Genomic DNA, 24710 nt, shown 5'->3' with positions numbered 1-24710 from the left:
GCTCTGTGCCGCTGGTCTCCAAGGCTGCTTTCGGGCAGGGGTACCCACTGAGGCCCCTCCGAGGCACAGGTACATCTTGCTTAGCGAGGGGTAGGCCAAGGTGTGACTTAGCTCAGTTCTTTAGGTCCTGGAATTGTGAATTTTGGCATTTTCATACCAGACCAGTTCACTTTCATACAAGAGTTCATTTTCTATGTGGTAAGGAGCCGTCACTTTAGTTCAGTTAAACAAGTTTTATTTTCACTCTTGTTTGTGCAGATTGTGTGCCTGGCAGTTAATTTACTTTTTTCTCTTAGTCTGTGGCAGCACAAACGGAAAAGCATTAAATAAATTGGTGTGAATACATTTCCCCCTTCTTTTTCCACGTTCCCAATTCGGAACCTTGAAAGAAAGAAGGAATCCAGTCTGGCTTTGGAGCCGCAGTTTCTCCTGCTCTCCTAGGGCGGTGATTGTCCCGTTACCACCTTCCCTCCTCACGCCCTGCGTTTTTTTATTTTTGATCTTCTCAGAATCCTTTGTTTATTCGGCTCCATTCATGGCCTACTTTTTCTTCTTCCTTTTTTTCACATGCCTTGTCCCTGGATCCAAAGGCCTTCGCTCTATTCATCTGACAACTTTTTCACAGTTTAAGGAAAAACAACCAACCACACAGACCCTCTCGTGGCACTTACCGGGTGTCTGCTGCCGCCTCCTCTTTCTCTCCATTTCCCCTCAGTGCCGACGCCCCGCTGCTCTCAGCCCTCTGCCCCCCTCTCTCCACACCTTCCCCGCATGACCCCAGCTCGCTTTTAATTTGTTGTGACGCCTGCCAGAGGTTCTCCTTGCTGTGGGACATGTACTGGGCTTGTGGTCCTGGGGGAACTACATCTGGTCTCAGAGCCTCAGTTTCTCGTTTGTTCCCCAACTTCATTCCTCAGGCAGCAAAGACACCTGCAGGTATTGTGCTCAGACCTGGAGATGAAACTGTGTTGTGCTAAAGAGACCTCAGGCCTGCCTACTGTGGCAATACGGCAATACAGAGTGGAGGCAGGCCGCCTTGCCAGGCAGGTTGTAGAAATCAGCGCGGTGACGGTGCCTGACCAGCACACACCTGGGTGCTCAAGAAAATAGCAGCTTCCATTATTATAATCACACGGACAAAGGAAGTCCTGACCTCTGTTTGGAAGTTGTTTTTATCTCAGTCAGAGCCTTTCACTTGTATGTCTGGCTTTTACCTGAAACTCATTTTTTTTCCCTCAGTTTTAAGTGGATCCCCCCCCCCCAATTCAGCCTCTTCCCCTTTTTTTTCTTTTTCTTTTTTCTTTTTCTTTCAAAAGCAGAACCAGTTCTTCTGTTATCTATCTGTGTGTGTTTGAAAGCTGGCTGGGGGGAGGGGAGTCTTCGGAAAAAAACTTCTTTAAACCTTTCTTTCATGGCCTGTATCTTGTAATAGTCCCGAGGATTCTGCTTTGCAGGGCTCTTATCATTCTCCCTTTCCCTCCTGGTTGAATAGGTGATCATCCCTGTTCTAGTCTAAACCTTTGTTACCTCAAGGATAGGGTCTGGCTTTTAAGACACCTTAAATGTCACTCACGGCAGAAGGAAATAAAGACTTCCTTCAGCTAGCTGTTTGACTGTATCTAGTGTCTGAAACCATGGGCTCCTTCAAACTTTAGAATAACCAGTGATTCAGAAAGTTTTGTCTTTGACAACTGAACCAGTTCATTTATTGCAACTACACTTACGTATTTTTTTGTTTTTTGTTTTTTTTTTTTACTGACAATTAACTTCTGAAGTTCACAGTACTTATGGTTGACATAGTGGGTGCTTCCAAAAACTGTGAGGGTATGTTTTGACTCTAAACTAATGATTTAATCTATTATCTGTATCTTCAAATTAACATGAATACATGCTTCTAAATGAATCTGTGACATTTAGTCTTTTGAATGGAGATTTTCTTTTGGTTGTAATTTTTAAAAGTATATTGCCACCAGCTCATTTCTTTTTCTTGCCAAAATAAAAATAAACGTGTTCTCCTAAGCAGGATGCAATGGGGAAAAATGAAGAACTGGTCGTTTTAAAATTTAGGGTGGTGCCAACTAGAAGTGCTTGTTATTTTTTATATAGAGTTGGTTTATTTACTGAGTCAGCAAGTGTCCGTGGAGCTCTGAGCCTGCAGGAACCGCGCGAGATGCCCCAGGCTGAGTGGGAGCACGTCCTGCACAGGGCCCGCCTGGCCCGTGGCCTGGTCTTGTGTCCGCCTCACGCTAAGCGGGAGGCTACATTTTTAAGTGGCTATAAACACAAGGAAGAATGTGTGACACAGGCCTCCGGCCCACAGAGTTAAAAACATTTACCATCTGGTTATTGACAGAACAAATTTACTCCAGACCTATAGTGTCTCTACCTTCCTGAAGCTTATACTTTAGTAAGAAAGACAAGTAATAAACAAGGGAACAGACAGAATAATTTGCAGATTTTGACAACTGGTCTGAAGGAGGTATGTAGGGTACGAGAATGATTGGAGGGAGACTGGGGCAAGAGGGGTGGGGTTGAGGTGGGGTTCCTTGAAAGGGTGACTTTGAGATTAGACCTGAAAAGCCTGTGAAGGAGGGGTTGGGCTCACTCACCTGCTCTCACCCGTGGTTCCACTCACCTGTCGCCTCCAAATGTCTGTTGGCCCGCAGCGCTCAGCTGGATGTTGGTTCCTAGGAAGCTTCTAGAAATGGTTTCTCTTAGATTGCCTTTACCATAGCACCTGTCACTTTGTAATTGCCTATTTGCTTTCATCCCCCCCCAACCTTGAAATATTTTGAGGGCAAGGACATGCCTTGATAGTCATGTATCTCTACGTACAGCTCATAATCTAGGTTGAACAGTTAAATAAATCTGCAAAGTCAAAATTAGGTTCTATCAAGCAGGTTGTGAAACTCAAAAGGTTCTTTTAGCAAAAGAAATAGATTCTTAAGTTTAAATTCTGTCATTTGTCCTTTTTGTGCACATCCTTCCTCCCTACTCCAAGCACTTCTCCCCTTTCACTTTGGAAACTGTTCTTGCCCCACCCCAAAAGTTACCCATTTCCCTATCTTACTAAAAGACACCATCATCCTTCTGTTGATCTATTCAGAAAGTAGAAATTAGCCTCGATTCTTCTCATCCCCTCACCCTTACCTATCATATCCAATCCTTCAGCACCCATACCAAAACCAGTCCTGCTCTAAGCATCTTTTCTACCACCCCCAGCTCCGACCAGCTCCATCCTTCACGTGGACCAGTGCAGCAACGTACTGACTCATCTTTCTGCCGCCCCTCTTAGCTTCTGCATGTCCATTACTCACGCAGATACCAAACAGATCTTTTCAAACTCAAGATAACGTCAGTTCCTCTGCTTAAACACTCCGGTAGCTGGCCATCGAACTTACAATAAATAAATAAAATTGAATTTAAAAAAATCTGAACTCACAGCCCTGCATGAACTGGCCCCTGTGTCAACCTCATCTCTTCATTGCCCTCAGCTTCTCACTGCACTGTCTCCCCCTTCTCCTCCTTAAGGCCTTCTGTTCCCTGCTGCCTGTTGAATTATTAGGTGGAATTCAGTGTTAATCTAGCCAACAATGTGAAGATGTAAACCAATAATAGCGGCAACTTAGCAAAAAACCACAGTGAAATCCCTACCCCAAAGATATCCCCATTCCTGATTTTCATTATCATGTTTATGGCATCAAAAGCCCATGGTAACAGGCAATTGACTTAATGATAGCCCTAGTTAAAGGCCTTGGGAAAGGAACTTGACAGCCTTACTGCCTTCTAATGGTATTAACTTTTTTTCTTTTTTTCCCTCTTTTTGCCATGCAGAGTATGAGTTGGAAGTAAAGAGGGTGCAAGACATTCTTTCGGGAATAGAGAAACCACAGGTATGTCTTCTGGATTTCTCAGCATAAATGGCGCTTTTTTAAGTATTTCAAACATGTTTTTCTTTCACCACATAGTAGGTAAGCAAAGAGGCCCCTTCCCATTGCAGATTATTCATAAACTATGAAGTAGTGTTGTTATTAATGGCACATGAAAATATAAAACAGTAGTCTTCTGTTCAGTCATCATCCACCAAATGTCTTCTTTATTTGGATATTCTGAATGCAATTAGGTATTCTTCCCAACTTCCAAAGATACACCTCTACCCACCACCCCCAGGTCTACAGAACAGTTTTCTTTTGGCAGTTTCCCTTTACCTGTGTAAATGTAGTAATTATAATTTTTGAAATCTCAGTCATTCAAAGTATTTTTCCAGGTAAATTTCAAAAAGAGATTCAAATATTAGCTGAGAAAAATAAATCCGAAGCATAATGGCAAGGGGTATAATGGCCAGGAAAAAATTTGGTGGGAGTAGTGATATTGTGAGGTTTTAAGTTTGATTTTGCCAGGTGCTTTGAAATTCAAGTGAAAAATTGAAAATGTTGATTCAGCCTTTCATCTGAGTTTAGAGAGCCAAAGTTCCTTGGAGTGTTTTCTAGCTGAATTGGAAAACCTTGATTCTTCATGTGTTTCAAATACTGAGGCTTTTTAACAGGAGGGTCCAAGCATGCCTCAGGGTACATAGCTGAGTTTGACTAAACCTAGAAGCATGAGGTGTGCTGGACTGTGGGCACAATAGGGCGCTTGTAGGGCTGTGGGGTGTTGATGCTGGGAGGGGGAGTCTGCACTTAAGCCGGCGAGGAGCAAGTTGCCATTGAGAGTTTACGAGCAGAGAAGTTACATAATCAGGGCTGCCCTTTCACAATGATCAATGAGCTGGCAGGTGCATTGAAGTGAGAGAAGAGGATGGGCCCAGGAAGGCACATGTTAGAAATCTCTTGTGCCAGTGGGAGGCTGTGGGAGTCACACTGAGTGTGTGGCATCAGGTGTGGCAAGGAGAGGATGGATTCTAGAGCCATTCTAGAGAGAGATCAGTAAGGCATTACAATCTGTTAGATATCAGTGTCATGAACAGCTGGGCTTCCAGGCGTGGATGCCTCCTTTCAGGAGATGCTTCCTCCGAGCTGGCTTCCCTGATTGCCGTCCCCGCCCATCAAGTGGGATACTCCACATGGTACCTGGTGCCACAGGACTGCCCCAGCATCGCTGTTCTCTCCGTGTATGTCGTACATCGTACTCTGTTCACTTGTTTCTGTGTCTTCCCCGGTAGTCTGTGAGTTCCTCCAGAATAGGTTCACGCCTGTGTCCTTCTTATATCTTCGATGCCATTCTCGAACAGGCTTACATTTAGAGTGCAGTAGAAAGAAGGAAAATCCGTGAGGAACACAGAGAAGTCATAATCAGGGCGAGAAGGCGGGGCGACAGGCTAGCTGGCTGTCCCAGGTGTAGTCCCCCAGCTTCAGAGTCTTTTCCGCCATGCACACACACAGTGTTCTGCTTGAGTTTTTCCTGGTCATGTCTTCACTGCAGAAGTGACGGCGTCTGTTCCTGAGGGTCATGTAGCTCCAGCAAGATAAAAGCAACATTGACACTCAGTGGCCATTTCCTTGATTCCTTTACTAAGCCCTTAACTCTGTGTAGGTTTCAGAGTAGAGTAGACAGGCTGTCGTGTAAATAGTAGTGATGTTAGGTGTAATGTAGTAAGATTGTCAGCCAGGTGGTCAGAAAGTCCACAGCGGGTCTCGTGGGGCTGACATCAAGGTGTTGACCGGGCCATGTTCCTTCCTGGGGGCTCTGTGGACGGATGTGTTTCCCCACTTTTCCCACTTCTAGAAGCTGCCCTGCATTGCTGGGCCCGAGACCCCTTACACCCTCCTATCTCCTCCGACTCTCACCCCTGTCTCCCTCTCGCACTCACAGAGACGCGTATTGTTTATGTCCAGATAACCCAGGATGGGCTCTGCCTCACAAGATCCTTAACTTAATCACATCCGCAGAGTCTCTCTTACTTGTAGGGAAGTATATCTGGGGGTTAGGATGTGGACATCTTGGCGGGGGAGGGGGGGTTAGTCTGCCCACCGCACCCACCCCTGGTCCCCACATAGACCTTCTCCGCTGGGTGACAGTCCACTCATCCTTCCCAGCCCAGTTGTTTGTTGACACCATTGTTCTCCCTTCCTTCTCCTCCCTTCCTCTGCTCCCCTCTCTGTCTGAAGTTCTTAATCATGATTGTGTCGTATTGATCTGTGTGCTCCTAATACCTAGCACTGTCCTTGGCACGTTGTGAACCCTTCACAAATATTTGCTGCACAAACGTGTGGCAGACTAGCGGCTGCAGCCGGATTCTGCCAGGTGGGCCAGATGCCTGAAGGCCGGCCAGCATCAGACGCGGCTCAGCCCGCAGGGTGGAATGTGGGCGGCTGGAGCCAGGCGCAGGCAGCTGCGTGGAGGGGAGGGCCCTGGGGGCTGGGGCCCAGTGTGGCCATCAACTGTCTCTGTGACCCGGAGCCTCGGCTTCCTTATCTTCGGAAGGTCGGATAATAAATACCACATGGGACTGTCTGAGAAGTAAATGATACACTGTTTATAGAGTCCTTGGAATGGACTGGTCCTCTGCAGTTTATAGCGTATCGTCAGGCAAAAGTGAGACCCCCCTGCTACACTCTGCCCAGCCTCCTTCCAGGAAAAACAACGGAGCTGTAGAAAGTTTGGTGTACAATTGTATAAAGGATTGTTGTTCTTTTTTTTTTTTCTTTCAGCTGTATCTGGTAACACCTCCAAATAAAATGCAAGTATTTTTCTTCGAGGCTTTGCAGGTGATTTGTTTTAGGTATAGAAATAGTATTGAGGGCTTGTGGATTCCAATCATCTTTCTAGAATTTTGGGCACCCTGAATTAAGTAAGTCTTACCCTTTAGAAACCCAGGTACTTTAAAGATCCAGATACTTAGTCATTAGATGAAACAGGGCACAGATATACTAGGTATTTGTCCCAAGACTGTAACAGTCAGGTGCCTTGGGGACTGTACTCATAGCCACCACTGTGCTAGAAAAGCAAGCTTGATAGTATTCTGAGCGGTTTAGGATTCAGTCTCTACTGGGACCAACCAGCTCCAACCTAACCTGGTTTTGATCTGCTCTGACGGTGATGCTGGATGAAGTCTCCCATGAACTGCTGGGCTGTTTATTTTCAGGATGTAAATAAATGTAACCTGGAATTGCGGTTCTGCATTGTTTCCATCCACTAATGTTTAGCTTGTAGGAACAATTGATTTGTCAGTTCCAGAAGTGAGTAAACTGACCTAAGAAAACAACTGTTCCTACAAGAAGCAATTCCTGAAAGATAAACAGCAGTATATCTGGAAACACACTGGAGGTTCTGCGCACTTAAGGAATTGTAGAAACAAATGGCTCTGAAATTCCTAGATTTGAGTATCCTTTTTCTTTGAATAATGATCTCTCTGACCTTTCCCTTTTAAATTTTCCTTTGTGTTATTATTTGTCATGATGGTAATTTAGAAGTGAAGCCAATATTGCTATGGTAATATTTCCTTAACATAACTCCCTAAATTGGATCAGCAGGCCTCCCACATAGTTAAATCCAGAGACCAGACCAAATTTAGAAGCTGCGAACTTACATAGAAATATTTTTGAACACGGGAGTAACAGTTTAGTAGCTTTATGAGAGTAAATGGTATTTTTGACCCAAATAATGAATATCATTTGCATTTAAGACAGTCTGAAAATTAAGACAGTAAAATTGCACAGAATAGGATTAAAATACTGGGATGAACAGGAGAGAAAGGGATAAGGTGACAGAGAATAAGGATTACATATCAAATAGCTACAAGATAATGTGGTTTTATCATTTCCAAATACATATACACACATAGATATGCTTTAAATTGGCCACTGTTCTCAGGTTCAAATCTATATTTAATAAATACATAGACAAGAATGATTTCTAATCAGTAATCATTTAGAAGTAGACGATGGTTTTATAAGTCCTTCAAGATACTTCAAAGCAGTTTGAGTCATTTCTTTGCAGACTTACACTAATAACCTTCACAACAGACTCCTATATCACCAGTGCTGAAACAAAGGTCACATTGGGTCTTGTCCAATAATTGTGCAGCTAGAAATCATCACTCATCACCATTACAAAGGAGACTGACTTCTATTTATGGTAGAATAATTAAACATCAGAAAGTCACTTAGTTTTATGGCTTTTAAACTCCTTTTTTTGGATCACAGCCATGACAATCATTGTGATGATCAGATTAGCCGTGCCCCAGTTCAGTTCAGTGGTCACTCCTGGTGAGAAAGTTTCACCAGAGAAAAGGGGGGAGGTAGGAAAGGAGAGAAGAGAGAGAGAGAGATTGACTGACTCACAAGGTAAAGCCCGTGTGGGAGTGCTGTGGCTCTGATGTAGGCTTGAGCCCAGCCTAGTTCCTGAAGTTCTGACTCTCATTGAGGTTATCACTTCCCTGGGTGCTTGGAGTAAAGGCATCTACTGCTGAGGATCCCCATTTCCATGACACTCTATTGAAAGGCACTGTGTAATTTCCTGGCATCAGCCTTGGAGTGGAAGTGAATTCCAAGTTCTAACAGAGACAAAGCACTCTTTCTCTTGGGATTCCAATGCCTAAAGAAAGGAAACCTGAGGCCCAGGAGTCAGTGCAGGGGAGGGAGCAGGGAGCACAGGAGGGGACTGGCCTCACAACCCTGGTCGCCATCTAGGTGGCAGGCTGCTCAGCTCCAGGAAAGAGTTTCCAGAAGCCGCCACCCTTTGAAAATGATGCTGAGTTCTCAAAGTGCACGTCTGACAGGCTGGCCAATGGGAAGGATGTCCTCGCACAGAGGTCTGTGTTCAGATAGCAGTTGACCTTAAGGCTTGCTCAGGGAACCCGGGGAAAAGGTGAACCTTATTTTAGTTGATCCTTCAAGTGTTGTACATCCCTGTTCAGTTAAGTAATAACTGAACCAAGTCCTAAAGGGAAAAAAAAAAGAAAAGAAAAAATGCTTTGATTTGATTTACATCTGTTATGAAATAATTATCACAATAGGGTTAGCTAACATCCATCATCCATCTTCTCACATAGACTATAAAGAAAGAAGAAAAGAAAAGAGAAAATTTTCTCCCTGTGATGAGAACTCTTAGGATGAAATTCTTAATAGCTGATTTAAAAAAAAAAAGTAGAGTTTAAAGGGATGTGGATTTATGTATACCTGTTCAGTATCTGAAGTGCTAGCACTTGACTGAGCTGTTTTGAGACGTGATGTTATTTCACACCACCATTCACAGAATCGGTATTACTACATACTGTGCTCTTGGAATTGGACCACCTATCACCTCAGCTGAGTGTTTCTCAGTACCTAATCAGCATTTTTTAAATTACAAACTGAACTTTCCATAGCAAAATATCTCTTATTAAGACACAAATCAAATGTAATATCCAATATCTCAGGATTACTCGTTAATGGTGTGTGAATTCAGCAGATACAATGGTGTGAATGGTAGAAATGCTGCCTTAAAGTCTATCAGGGGAACAACACCCAAACAGCCAGGTAAAGCAAAGTATAATGAAATGAGTGCCAAACAGAGGTGCCAGCACAGTGTGGCTGGAGCGCCGAGGAAACAGTGACTGGCTCTGATCTGGGGTCGGGCAGGACTGTACAGAAGTCTTTCCTGGATTGAGCTGAAGCTGCTGGGATCCTTCTGTGCTCATTGTATCTGCCATGAGGCCCCTCACATATGCCTCTGTCTTCACCAGGCAGAGATCGGATCTTAATCATCTTTGCACAACCTCTCCCAAGACGAGGTATGATGATTGATTAAATAAGCAAAGGCAGCATTTGGACCGGATTTGAAAGAAGTCTGTTAAAGGCAGGAAGTCGGAAAGTCCAGGGCTGTCTCAGGGGTGTGAGGGGGATGCACCCAAGGGGGTTAGGGCTGTGTGTCACAGGAGGGGTGGGCGGAGGACCAGCTGCTCATCTGGACCATGACAAGAAGGGTGGAGTTCGACTCTGTAACAGTGTCTCCTTAGGTTTGTTTAAAAGGGGTGTGTGTATTGCTAGTCTGCCACGCTGTGTCACCCATATCAGAAACTCAGACTGCCTCTTTCCCTTTGATTCTTTTCATTCAACATTTACTAAGCAACCACTGCTCACAATTGGACATGAGTTGGGGCCTCTCCTTAGGGAGTCCCACAGTCCAGTGAGGAAGGTAGGCCAGCACTGTAATTAGCAATGGTAGAGACAGCAACAAGGTGCTGTGGAACCGAGAGATGATGGGATACTTCAGGGAAGGCTACTTAGGGATAGTGCAGACTGGCTGGAATCTTGAAGGATGAGTAGGAGTTTGAGTAACTGGTTAAATACATAGTGGTGCTGTATCTACATGGAACAGCAGTGATATGGAGGGGGATCTCTGCTCAAAATGGAATGAATGGCAGACTGAAAAGGGAGACTCAGTGCTCATTTTCCATATTTTGTTCGTGCTTTTTAATTATTTTATATTACACTTTAATATTCTTTATTTAGATCAGATACTGATGAAAATGGAAGAAAAAAGGATAGAGACTTGATAGTTTAGACATCTCCATCCACAGCCTAATAATCTACAGCTATAAAGTCTTGTATGAACACTAAGTTTTAGTGTGTATTAACTCTTGTTTTGTTTTTAATATGTTATTTAGACCAATATCCAGAGAGCAAAAAATAACCTTTAGAAAATTAGAACATCAAACATTAAAGTGCTGTTGAGAGATTTTAAAGAATTAGACTGTGCTTTAGATTGGTTTTCTCCAAAAACAGACTCTAAAACAAAGATTGGAAGGCAAATAGTGTATGTGAGGAGGTGCCCCGGGAAGCAAGAGCCATTAGAGTGGAGACGTGCTTTTGCAGAGGAGAAGCCAGTGCAGGATCTGTTAATGAGCAGGTTACAGCTGAGGGCAGCTGGGGCCCCGTCCTGCTCAGGATGCCTGGGCGATAGTGTAAGGATGAGCCTCAGAGAAGCCCTAAGTAAGAGGGGAGAGTTGGGTGTTTAGAGTCCCAGACTCTTTAGTTCAAATGAAGTCTTCAGTGGAGGCTAAACCAGAAAGATAAAAGCAGAGCTTGGAGAAGTGAAACATCGCCACACACATTTCCTCCTCCTGTCATCCTGGGCCTTGGTTCCACCCTCCAAATGGGTTCTCCTGGGAACCTGCAGGACTTGGAGGGGCATGGTTTGAAAGGTGGTGGCTTTGCAAGATGACTGGACACCAAGCAAGGCTTGGAGGCCGCCAAAAAGTACCTGTGCATGTGAGTTCCTTCCACATAGTGTGATGGCCATCATGGAGATTATTGAAATTTCATGTTTAATTTTTTACTGATCCCAAGCATGACATTATTTTACTTTCCAAGTGTGAAATGCACCGGATTTGGATGTAGGTTTCATAACAAGGACAGATGTTGCAGGAGCTTTAGTTTGGACATCAGGACTTTGACAGGAGAACGCCATATAGGACAGTTGTTTTCACTGTAATTAAAATAAAATGGTTTATCTTGAGTTAACTCCGACCTATTTTTATGCCACTGCTAATAATCACAAAATGTTCTGGGGGAGAAGTGAAGTGTCTGATCCATGTGAAATGGATTTGAATACTTTTGTCTCTTGCTTTTCTTCTCAGGTTTCTAATATTCAGGCAAGAACAGTTGTTTTGTCCTGGGCTCCCCCTGTTGGACTTTCATGTGGATCCCACAGTGGTCTTTCCTTCCCCTACAGTTACGAGGTTGCCTTATCAGACAAAGGACGAGATGGAAAATACAAGATAATTTACAGGTAGAGTATATTTCCATGTGTGTTTCTCAGCTGCTAAACAGTGAAATTGGTGTTATTAAGGAGAATGAAAGCAAAGGAAAAATTTACTGGCTTTGCAAATTGTCCTTTAAGTAGTTCTTTTTAATAATTAGTGGTAATTATAATGTCAATGGTTAATTTTGTTCAGAGTAATTGCTAATCAGAAATGACTTTTATAGAGCTACTTGGTGTTGGTCAAATATGCCACTTGATTTATGTTAGCTTGCCAATGTGGTACCAGAGAAAGTTTTCCATTAATATTGTCAGGGCAAAAAGTGAGTGTGACTTTTAGTTTTTACTCATATCATGCACTCATTTGATTATCTTTTTTTAGGCCCAGACCTTTCTCTAGATTTGTTTTTTTTTAATTCTTTCAGATGATTTCCATTTCACCCTCCGACTTATCCTCCACACTAGTTTTCTCAGTCTGTAGTAAAGATTACTTTAAATCATTTCATTCTGAGACTTTCTTAAATGGTCAAAAGTTTAGCACACAGAGTAAGGGATTAACCCCTTCTGCTTTGTGGACTCCCAGATATTAACCAGTCAAATGATTTATAGCCCTGTTCTAAATGTGATAAAAGTTTTTGAGGTCAAGTCTTTTTTCTTTTGTGATTGCTGGGCACTGCTCAGGTTTGTAGGGCAGGAAATCAGAAGGGCTGGTCTTGTTTTAACTACTTGTTTGACGTCTCTGGGACTGGCCCCAGGAACAGCGTAACTCGGACACACAGATCCCACCCCTTCCTCCGCCGCCGGAGAGGCTGGTTTTCTCTCCTGGCTCTCTGCTGCGTCGGTGCTGCAGACCCTGCATCTCCCAAGCCCTTTACCTAATTTTCAACTTGCTCCAGGGACTTTTCTTCTGGTCACAGAAAAGGGAGAAAGAGGGAGGGAGGGAAGCTCTTTATCCACTCTCTCCTCCTGTCACTGCCATCGGGCTTCTGCTGGACTGGACTCTTGCAGGAAGCTCCTCAGGCTCCTCTAGCATCTACTCGTGCTCTCCCGCCCTCCAGCCTCCACGCTACAGAAACATAAGTCGGACCATGTGACTCCCCTGTGAGAACACTGGGTGCTTCTCCACTGCACTCATAATATAGTCCTAACCCCGTATTCTGCCTCACAACCACTGGGGTCAGAATGGGTCATGACCTTAACAAAATATAGAGCACCATTTCCCCCAGCCCCTGCAAACCAGTTACATTCTAAACCAGTTACATTCTATCAGTGCACGAGGATCAGTGGCAGCAGGAGCTAGAGTCCCAAGTGCTCAGAGGGACAGGCAGGTGACAGAAGTGAGACAGGAGGAAGGTTGGGAATGAGGAGAACAGGAGCACTCCTGTGTTCATCTGGCGGCAGCAGCCACCACTCACCTCAAACAGGTTGTTGCATAGGGAATGTTGGCCTAGATTTGCTGGTTCTTTGGATTGTTTTAAAGGAAATGCTGAAAATCTGAATTGATAGTAAACTTGCCTAATGTTAAAACTAAGTCAGCAAATTCAAAAACACTTCATAGTGCAGGTCAAACAGCAGAGCTGCAGGCAAGGTGTGGACGTTGGCCACCAGGTTGCAACTTTAAAAAAGTATTTTTATTTGAATAATTTTGAACTTATGTTGCAAAAATAGCAATCAAGGAATATGTGAATATCCTTCACCTAGGTTTACCTGTTTCTAACTTTTGACCCTATTCACTTTACTATTTGACTTTCCCTCCCGTTAGCTCCCCTCTTAATCTATAGTTTTTCATATTAATTTTATATATCATGGTCCTGTACTACTAAATACTTCAGTATGTTTCCTAAGACATTTTCTTAAATAGCTGCAGTGCAGACTTTGCATCAGTACCATACTTTTATCTAGCCCATCGTCCGTGTTCCAGTTTTGTCAGTTGATTAAGTAATGTCTGCTGGAGCATTCTTCTTCCCCTCTAGGACAGAATCCGTTCTAAGGCCAGATACTTCAGTTAGTTGTCATGTCTCAGCAGCCTTCTTTAATTTGGAACATTTCATGGTATTTCATTGTCTTTTATGAGCTGACTATTTTTTTCCATCTTCCTCTTTAATAAAGAAAACTCACATCTATAGATACTTTTCAAAACAGAAATATTACTTTACATATTACTAGCAGGGCAGTAAGTTTAAATTTTTTAAAAATTGTGACTAAATTTCAAGCATACAGAAAAGTAGAGAAAACAGTACAATCAATCCCCAGATACAGCCATCACTCATAGTTAACAATTATCAAGATTTTGTCACAATCCATATCCCTCCTGTATTATTATTATTATTGTTATTGTTATTGTTATTGTTATTACTGAAGCATTTGGTAGCAATTCACAGATCACACACCAGGGTACTCCTACATAGTTCAATATGGATCAACATAGATTTTTTTTTTCACTTAACTATAATGTCATTAATATCTAGAAAAACTTAACAATAATATCTGGCATCATTTAATATCTACGCTGTATTCAGATTTCCTCAATTGTCTCTAAAATATGTTTTTAAAATTGGTTTGTTCTTATTAGAATCCAAACTAGCCCCACTCATTGCATGGGTTTGTTATGTCTCATAAATCTATTTTAATCTTGAATAGTCCCCTTCTCCATTTTTTTTTGTATGTGTGAAATGGTATAGCCACTTTATTATTTTTTTATTTATTTAATTTAAAGGTTTTTTTATTGAAGTATCGTTGACATGCAATATTAGTTTCAAGTGAATCTCCCACCTTTATAAAAATTCTTGACCATTTGCAAAAAATAGATCACTTTCTTGCATTCTGAATTTATGGTGTCCTTTAACTTGATCTTCCCTCCCCCATATTTCCTATAAGTTGGTAGTTAGCTCTAGAGCTTAGTCAGGTTCAGACTTAACAGCTGTGGAAGGAATACTTCAAGGTGGTTCTGTACACTTCCTCTTCCAGCACAGTGGGAAGCAACAGTGTTTGGTGGCCTCGCTTGATTAAATCATGTTTAAGAATTATCCATTGAATTGACTGAAAAAAAATTTACTTACTTATTTGAAATATAGTTGACATACAGTGTTGTTAGTTCCATAGTGATTTTTTAGCTGAGGAATAGTTGACTTACAGTATTAGTTTCAAGTGTACAACTGATTCAAAATTTTTATAGATTGTCCTCCATTTAAAGTTATTGGAAAAGTGTCTGCTATATTCATTGTGCTGAACAATATATCCTTGGAGCTTATTCATTTTGTACATAGTAGTAGTTTGTACTTCTTAATCCCCTACCCCTCTCTTGCCCCTCCCCACTCTACTCACCCCATTCAACCATCAGTTGGTTCTCTGTATCTGTGAGCCTATTTCTGTTCTGTTCTATTTGTTTGTTTTATTTTTCAGATTCCGCATATAAGTGATAACATGCAGTGTTTGTCTTTTTCTAACTTTTTTCACTAAGCATAATAACCTCCAGGTTCATCCATGTTGTTGCAAATGACAGAATTTCATTCTTTTTTATGTCTGAGTAGAATGCAGTTATGCCCACACACATCCCCCTCACCTTTTAAAAGAGTTTTAATGGGAGCATTCCTTATTTTGTGTTGATTGTTTTCTCATGATTAAGTCGAGGTTCTGTTGTAACTTGTGGTCAGATAAATGGTTTTATTTTGTATAGGAGAGCTATTTATTAGTATTGATATGTTAGGGAAGCAGACTGAAATTTCTTCAAGAGTTGAGAAGTTAAAGCATTTGGGGTTCCTGCCATGATAAGCCATGAGAGCCACCTTCAGCTGAGAGCTGGTACTATTATTTATACTTATGTTTATCTGTATATCTGTTCAATTTGCTTGCTTATTTACTTAATTATTTTTGTGATGTTACTATGAAGAAATGATAAGATCTTTTGCACTTTTATTACTAAGTTAACCTTGCCATTTTTCAAATCTAGAATGACATCATTTAAAGGAATCTAATTTTCTAGTCCAGAAAAAAGCTGTCAAATGGGAAAGTTTATTTCTGGCTTATGGTGGAATCAGACATAATAATTCTTGAATCATTGTTGGTACATGACTATGAGACTCAAATCCAAAACCTGTTGTATTTTTGAAACTGATATCATTAACTAATAAATGATTTTTCTTTACAGTGGAGAAGAATTAGAATGTAACCTGAAAGATCTTAGACCAGCAACCGATTATCATGTGAGGTGAGTTAGGATATAAGAGCTGAATAGTATTGAAGAATTCAGATTTCTAAAGTAAATCATGTCCACCTTTTTAAACCTGTTTGGTTAACAGCACTTGCCTAACAAAGAGTTGCAGTACCTTTGCTCATTGGCCATTCCTAAGTGTCCTGATAGAGATTGGGGGTCCACACAAGTACTTCCAGAAATGGAAAAGTAGATGATACCCTGGACAGAATTTTAAAAATTACTTTTAAGAAGTAATTTTTATTTTACATAGTCTTCTATGATCTATTGGAGTGTGTGGTTTAATATATGATATTTTTTTATAAAAGAATTTTTACCATAGATATACCAGTTGTTTTATTGTAGACCATACATGCATGTTCAGCCCAGATAACTAAATGAAACCCTTCCCATGTTTAAAGAACACCTTTGGACCTTAAAAGACAATACATTTTGAAATAAAACAAGTAATGCAAATATCAAAATTATCACTAACAAGAACTAACCCAGTTTGCCAAAAAGCAAAAAAACTTGTATAGTCTGATATGTAGTCTGAAATCTCTACTGTGATTTTTCTGGAATCTCTCCTGTGACTGCTCTGGAAGGCAGGGCTAGCTGATCTTAGGAAGAAACCGAGCCAGCCGCAGACCTGTGAGGGGGAAAGTATTATCTGAATTGTTACAGAGCTCATCTGTTTATTCAAAGATCCATTTGTATATCCATTTGCAAATAGGCAGATTTCTTCATCTGAATGTGATTCTTAATATTTTTTTAAGTTTTAATTTAAAATTTTACTTTTTAAATTTGACCAAACATTCTAATTTTGTCTACTAGGATGCACAACAACAAAATCTCCTTTCTTTAATTATCTGTGTGTATATCAACATTGTGTAATAAAATTGCAGGCATCAAGCACACATCCTTTATTGTAATTTCCAAAGGATAATTCACACCACATGTTGCTCTGTGGTGGAGTAGAGGGAGGGTAGTCCAGTAGGAAGAGCATATGTTAATTACCAGGAGGCTTGAGTTCAGTCTGGTTCTGCCATGAATTAACTGTTTTAACTTTGGTCAATCACATAGAATCTGTGCCGCAAGATTCTTGGGAACAAAGATAGGGGAAGTAGGGGTGTGTTCAGGTTATAATACCTTATTAGCTGCGTAAGTGTTTAAAACCGCATTTAAAGCATACATAAAAGAGCAAGGTTTTTTATATTCAGTCATAAAATGTACATCTGCTTAGCTATTGTATTGTTTAGATGATCTCTATTGCAATCATGTTTTCCTCTTTAAATCAAAACTTTTGGATTTAAAGTTAGCTTCAGCCCTAACGTATTGAACTTTTCACACCGTCTGTACAAACAAAAAGATTTGTATAATTTATGAAGCTGAGATGATAATAGGAATAGTTTAACCATTCTTTCAAATGGTTGATTGAACAACAAACCAGAAAGTGTTAACACCATATAGGGAGTCGTGTCAGTGTTCTCCATTAGACATTGTTAACATGTTTCTTTTTTTCCCTCTGTCTTTTAGCAGTTCATTGTCATTGCTTTGCTTAAGGTTTACATTATTAATTTGCTGTTCATTCATGAACTGACACTATCTTGTTAAAGAAACATAAATGTCACAGTCTGCCCTTTATTTACTATCTTGTCTGTTTCCCTTAGTTTCTTTTTAACCCCTCTTAGAAAGGGTAAATTTTAGAATACTTGCTCGTTAAGTCTTTTACTGCCATGTCTTAAGAACACCTTGAACTCTGGGCAGACAAAAGGAGTAATAATGAGTTCCCCAAAAGAAACAGTATGAGGAGCATCTGAAGGCCTTGCATCCGGACTTCCTCCTAACACATCTGGGGTCCCACACTTGTGACACATTTGACACGTACGTGACACCACACACATGCAGCCTAAGGCACCACCAGCTGTTACTTGGTCTAGCTCTCTGCTGGCCAGAGAGAAAGAAAATTCTTCCCCTCTTTGGTCATGATCTTAGTATTTTAAAATATTCCTTTCCTAAGAAAAATGTCTACAATCCAAAATATAGACTCTTTGCCCTGCCTAGTCCATAATCCATGTAGATCATTTATTTTTCAATCTAGAGAAGACTTTTTAACACTTCCAACCCCTACTTAATTTTAAGTTCCTCTGCCTTAATTTGCTTTGGCGAGGCAGCATGATAATCTGTTGGACAAAGCTTGGAATTGGGAGTTAACGGTTCAGTCACTTACTGAGGGTGTGTGATTGGGCAAGACATATAAACTTCAATGGCCTTATTTTCTCATTCATAAAATGAGGGTAATAATGATACTAGGCTCAGGAAAATGGTGTGAGAGCAGATGAAATATATGTGCAAATGTGCTATAAACCTGTAAAGTTAAAAATGTTGTTTTTATTTGTTTTGTTTTTCTAAAGTTGTTGCAGTTTTCCCACACTCTAAAAATAGAAACAACTTCACACTACAGGTTCTTTGAACCTGTGTATAGTTTGACCATGTCACTCACTGTTTTATTGAGATAAACATATATCACAATTAGCACTGAAAAAAAGCAGCAAAATCTCTTTTTATGATGCAATTGAGTTAACATTCTCAAAGTCTTAGTTCCAGGAATGTAAGCTTTTATCAACACAGTAGCCTCAAACATAATTTTAAGTTTAACAGTCACGTATAAGGCCTCAAAAGACTGTGTGGAAATATTTCCTCACTAAATCCCCTAACAGAAGTTATGAAAGAATTCCATTACTGTACAGTTGCAAAATGAGCAGTTATGTTCATTGCCACTTTTATTGATTTGTGCATCACCGATTCAGAAAGTGTCGCCCTGCTGGAAGTCTGGAGAGCCAATGATGAGAACAGAGATGTTTCTTTTAGCAGCGCCAAGCAGGCTGTATTCTCCTTCCCGTTCATAATAGTGCACATGTGGACAAAGGCCTGCGGAAGGCCTGTTCCAGTCACTGTGCAGCAGAGTGAAAAGGTTGTTTCTCACATCAGGCACTGAAGTCTCACCTAAGGGCTCCTTCCTCGTCGATTCTGACTTTGCTCCTCTGATCCCATCCCCTTCCCACTGATTGCTCGGCATCTGTGTAGAATGCTTTCTCTCCTTTTCTGCTCTCCCTCCCTCGTGTCAGTGAGTGCTGTCTGAGTTCACCAGTCAGACACACAAACCAGCTTTTGAAGTAGCAGTCTCAGTCATGGGGTTGTGTCGTTGGACTATGGTGCTTGTCATCACTTCCTAGGCAGGGATCACTCTCGACTTCTCCTTGCTGTCTCCTCACTGTTACTGAGAACACCATGTGAAGAGACCAGTGACGTCCTTGAGACGGTGCTGTGGGTCTCGCATTTGCCGTACCATTTAAGCCAAATTCCACATTGGAAATTGTATCCTAAGACATTTCAGGTTTAAAAGATTTTTTTTTCCTTTCTCACCTTTTGCTATGAATTTTTGTGTGTCATTGCTCCACATCTATTCAACCTTTTTTTTTTTTAATCCTGGTGATTGGGGAAAAGATATTCCTCTATTATGTTGATTTGAAAAATTTAGTTGTTGGGTCTTGGGTTAGATTTTTATTGAAGTCATCACTTTTGTATTAGTCAGTTCTCATACAAATTGCTTTTTTTGGTTTAATGTTAGTTGAATGTTTAAAAGAAATCAATTTTTAATTGTCAAAGTGTATTTATTCAGTGCTTCCATATAAGGCATTGTGTTACATGTTGTATAAAGCCACCAAATCTGCAGGGGGTGGGGTAGTGTGCGTGAGAGAGAGAGAAATTATTTGTGTGTTTGTTGAGGAAGGGAGAGAAGAATGAGAAAGAAAGGTCTAATACATACATATAATATACACACATAAATAAATAGCATTATATTTTATAATACTTACGCATAAGTATGTAACTTAACAAACATTTATATGTATTCATTTACTTATACACAAAGAATAGCATATGTCTTTTAATTGGTAGTTTTGTAGTTAAAACTGACATTGAGTATCATTTTACTGTGGCAGTCAAGAATACATATTTTTATCAATGATAGGATAATCAGAAATTTGAGTGACAGAATGGATAACAATTTCATGACAAAATTTCAGGCTGTTTTCCAGTCATTGGCATAAACAGTCTGGCAAAGAAGTCACCCAGAGATGATATCATGTAATAACATTTCCCAGAAAAATTATGTGATGAAATATTTCCAAAAATATGAGGTTGACCAGCTCAGTGCACAGTTATGAAATAGGTGTTATTGACTAAAAACTGTGGCTCCTAGTATGTTACAGATGTGCTGGAGGAAGTTGGAGGCAGATTTCTGAAATTCCTGGAGCACCTGTTTCATAAGCATTTAGTCAGTATTTAAACTGAAACAAATGTGAAAACCCAACACAAGATTAATTATATCTTAGAAAAATGTGTTCTTCTTTGCTGGGATAAGTGCTAAAGGAACTGAATTGTTGGCTGACATGTTTAACCTAGGAAACCGCCCCTGTTCCACAGATCCTCCTGTCACATGATAGTATTTGGAGAAGACACATCAGCATCATGTGAGAAATATTATTGCAACATTCTTGAATGTGTAAGGTCGTTTCCAGAGACTACTTTTCTGTAAAAGTTACTGGTGAAAACAGATTGACAAACATGAAACTGGTTGTTATTACAACTACTTGCTGTCTGTTTACTGAACAGTTTTAATAGACAGATGTAATCATGGGGTACTTAGATGATCAGGTTTTAGATACTGTGTGCAGTGCATTTATATTGCCATATAAAATGGCTCTCGTTGCCTTTGGAACAGACTTTTATGAGTACAGAGCACCGACTCCTAATTTAGACAAAATAACATTCTTTGAGTTTAAACACAGGAGTAATAACTCCTTGTGGCCCATACAACTGTCCCATCTTCAGCTACCTCAAATTTTTGCTTCTGCCATCAGGTCCTTTTATTCCTACTGTCATCCCCCTGACCTGGCTATCAGAAGCCTCCTTCACTCATGTTTCTCTAGCCTAAGTATGGATTTGTGACTCCAAGAATCTCATTAAAAAGAAAGAACCAACTTGACTGAGTCCAGACTCCCCAGATAACTAGCTGTGGTCCGGTCTGCAAGTACTCTGCAGACCTTCCCCTGCCTCCTTTCCCCTGTTGTGTTACCCGCATTGGTTTTCAGTGCTGACTGTTGTGAATATTTAGGACCTGGTCTATCTGTTTTACTACAGTCTGAATTTGTAAGCAAATACCTAGTGACTGCAAAATGAGATGCCTACTGGGAACGCAAATGGATAAAAAGGATTGGATAAAGGCAGCTGCAAAGCATTCCCAGAGCCGGGAGACAGTCACAGAGTGCTAGGGACCCTGCACTGAACAGCCCCGACTAAGGGGGCTAAAGGGGGCGTTGCTCTCAGCTTCATCAGGTTGCTGTCATGTAGGAATGCAGTTCAGTGTTGCTAGGACTTCTAGTTCTTAAGAGAAGCCAGAGAGGTTCATTTTTTAAAATGAGAGATCTCAAGGATTTTGTTCAATATTGGCTTAATTTTTAACTTTTTACTTCCCAAGATTTCAGTTACAATCAAAAGTGGACAGTAATTTAATGAACTCTCATCTGCCTACCAGCCATTGTTCTATTTCCTTGTTGCGCTCACCTTTTCTCTCCTCCAGCAGTTATTTTGCAGCAAAGTCCAGACATGGTATTACTTTACCTGTGAACCACATTACCATCATCGCATACCCTGTGCCCATCCAAAATAAAACTGATAAATTCTTTAATGTCTTTAAAATCCAGAGACTGTCCCCATTTCCCCAGTTGTCTTAAAAATGAAGGTTTTGTTTTTCAGTTTGTTGTAATTGGAATTCAAACATGGTCTGGAATATTGTGTTTGGCTGATAGCTCTTAAATTTCTTTTAATCTGTAGGTTTTCTCTCCATCTTTCTCTCTCTCTCTCTCTTCTTTTTTTTTTTCCCCTCTTCCTGCAATTTATTTGTTGTAATAAATTTTCTTTTTGTCCTGTAGAATTTTCCACATTGTGAATTAGGCTGATTGCATCCCTGTAGTGTTGCTTAATAGTGTTCTCTCTGTGTTTCCCATACAGCAGTGAAGACGTTTAATCAGATACAGGTTCAATTTTTCTCTCATTAGGAGTGCAAAATATCTGCTTGTCTCTTTTTTGTTAATAATTGCCTGTGTCCTTTAATTCATTGGTGGCTGTAATATTGTAAAACATGTGTTCCTCCCCCACACATGTACATTTAGGGCCAGATGCAATCCATGAGCCTTCGGTTGGAGAATTCAACTGATCTGCTAAAGTTCAGGCTGGAACCTTGCCTATGTCTGGAATGTTCTATGACTCATTTTAAGTAACTTACTCTCAGTGAGCCTGTCCTGATGCATGGAAATGGTCTTGCCAAATCTAGCATTCAGTTTTATATTATCGTGTGCCTACTTATAGTGAATGCAAAAAGCAGAATTTCTTTCATCAGGTTGGGTGAAGAGCATCCTGTCGATAAGCATCTTTTGTTTGGATCAAATGGATCAAATGTCATGGTGTCCTCCCGTCAGGCAAATAAGTCAAATAGCCAGTAAATATGTGTTTTACCTTTTAGAATGGAAGGTAGGCATGTCTGTTAGAACTTTTGACTTGAATGATCTCTGTAAATTTTTTGTGATGGACTTTGAGGAGAAAGGACCTTAAAAATTACACCCCTAGTTAGGTTTTCCATGTTATCTTTAGCTGCTACTTATTCATTGGGCAGAGTGAGGGGAAATGGATCGTGGGTACTTAAAGAAATATAATTACAGGATGAGTAAGGACAGGAGGGAATACAGGATAACAGATTTCTATGACTGAATACAGTTGATCCAACTTTCTAGCTGTGTAGCTTTGGGAAATTTACTTTACCTGTGTAGTCTGAGTGTTGTGTCTTTAATGGCACCTCATAAAGGGTTAAGAATTAAGAACTTGATATATTTACCAATTCTGAATAGCTTAATCCTTTTATCTTTTTAGGCAGCAAAGGTTTCTTTGTTGTCTTTTTGAAAGAGGATGTTTTCAAGTTATTTTTTTAATGCCCAATATTTAAAAAATGGAAAAGTAGAAAGGAAGATGATAAAAAAATCAACATAATCCTATTTTATGCTATTTGAAAGGAGTGATTTTCTAATAGCATGTTATATGCTTTTTCTTCACAGCTTCTCTAGAGAAATCAGGCCCATATGTTCAGTATTGAGCCAGGTATTTTAATGTGCACAACACACATCTTTAATCTTGGCTCCAGGTGCAAGAGTTAGATGCTCACATGGATAAACTGTACCTGAACAGTGTTTTTATTGAATTAGAGAGATGCATTTGGCAGTAGATAGCATGTTTCTGTGTGTGAAATGTCCTCATTTCTACCTAAATATCTGCAGTGTTACGAACAGTTCAGAGGTGATATCTCACCTGTGGTTTGTACTCCTACCTCTCTCTCCAGTTTGTAGACTCTTACCACTGCTTCGTGTCTCCTTTCACCCAACCTCTAACTACTTCGAGCCTCTTTCCAGACAAAGTCAACCAGAGAGTGGCCTCATGGTTTTTAGAAAGTACATTTGGAGACCATTTGGGGGATACAGGACATTTTCTTATTTAGCATATTCTTTTCCAGTCAGTAGTCTCTCCCTGTCTTAAATGGGGCTGGGTGTTTCTGAGAATTAGTAGGAGAGAGGCACATTGCCTGTTAGTCTGGTTTTCCCCTGGAAATGCTGACCATAGTCAGGTCAGGACAAGACCAGTAGATAGGAACAAGGGTCATGGTGTGTACTGTGTAAGAAGTTCTGTTCCTCTGTGGAAAACCCTGGGGCAAAGCTGAGATAAACACCCTGGTCTTCCGTGATGGGCCACTGCCACTGACTGTGTTTGTCTGTCTGTTTTCAGGGTATATGCTATGTACAATTCCGTAAAGGGATCCTGCTCTGAGCCAGTGAGCTTCACCACCCACAGCTGTGCGCCCGAGTGCCCCTTCCCACCTAAGCTGGCACACAGGAGCAAAAGCTCCCTAACCTTGCAGTGGAAGGTGGGTAGCGCAAAGTGTCGGGAGTCCTCTGAGTCTGTAGCCATTGGAAACATTTATCTGGCACTGTTCCAACTTGGTGATAGTGTTTGGTTTTCTACATAGTGACTATGTGAAACAAATTGTAATGATGTCAAAAGTTACCATCTCTATAAAAATTGGGCAAAGGGGTGGGAGGGGAAACTGCAAAATCAAGTTTTAGCTTTCTTTGCAGGGGGATTTGGTAAATCTCTTAGGATCATGAGCAGTACTTTCTAAGTGATATAAGTACTTAAGATATTTACATTTCATCACTCTCTAATAGTTTAATTCACTTCAACAAACATTTGAGGACTTGAGTAAAAAGTTTTTGTGAAGAAAGATTTAAAGTAGCTTTATGGCTCCATTGGCTTCTTTCAGTGGTGACTCAGAAATGTTTAATATTTAAAACTGCCTAGAATGTTTAGTGTTCTAAACTACATTAAGACTTCATTAATTTTTACTAATTAGGCCTTAGATCAGTTAGGATTACCAGTTATATTTTAACATCTCAATTATGTAGTAGTTTTCATGGAACTCAACTTTTTGGCTACAAATAACTCTTCCCAAAGAGAGGTCCTTAAAGTGTAGCATTAGCTTATCAGTCATAGTTGTGTGTTTGTAAGAAAATGGTAAATTACATTATCAATCAGTGCAGTAAGTATTTCTATATATTTATACTTTAAAATGTAGCTTAAAATGTTAAATTTGTAGAGAGAGAGGTAATAAAGATGTGTGATACTTGGGGAGAATACTAATGTACAAAAGAAATATGATGGCTAGGGAGATCGA

At 40.5% G+C, this 24710-nt stretch overlaps 1 protein-coding gene across 4 annotated transcripts in view; it reads left to right on the top strand.

Moving 5' to 3' along the window:
* FNDC3B (fibronectin type III domain containing 3B) overlaps positions 1 to 24710 on the top strand; it is a 295396-nt gene that overhangs the window by 197322 nt on the left and 73364 nt on the right. For all 4 annotated transcript variants that reach the window (XM_032484331.1, XM_032484312.1, XM_032484336.1 and 1 more), the window contains 4 exons: positions 3835 to 3893; positions 11561 to 11712; positions 15830 to 15889; positions 23765 to 23903. In XM_032484331.1, coding sequence (XP_032340222.1) covers positions 3835 to 3893; positions 11561 to 11712; positions 15830 to 15889; positions 23765 to 23903 — 410 coding nt within the window. The remainder of the gene's footprint in view (positions 1 to 3834; positions 3894 to 11560; positions 11713 to 15829; positions 15890 to 23764; positions 23904 to 24710) is intronic.

Source organism: Camelus ferus, chromosome 1 (assembly GCF_009834535.1).
Source record: "Camelus ferus isolate YT-003-E chromosome 1, BCGSAC_Cfer_1.0, whole genome shotgun sequence".
NCBI lineage: Eukaryota > Metazoa > Chordata > Mammalia > Artiodactyla > Camelidae > Camelus > Camelus ferus.
The sequence above is the reverse complement of the archived record's forward strand: the minus strand, read 5'-3'. Positions and strand labels throughout refer to the sequence as shown.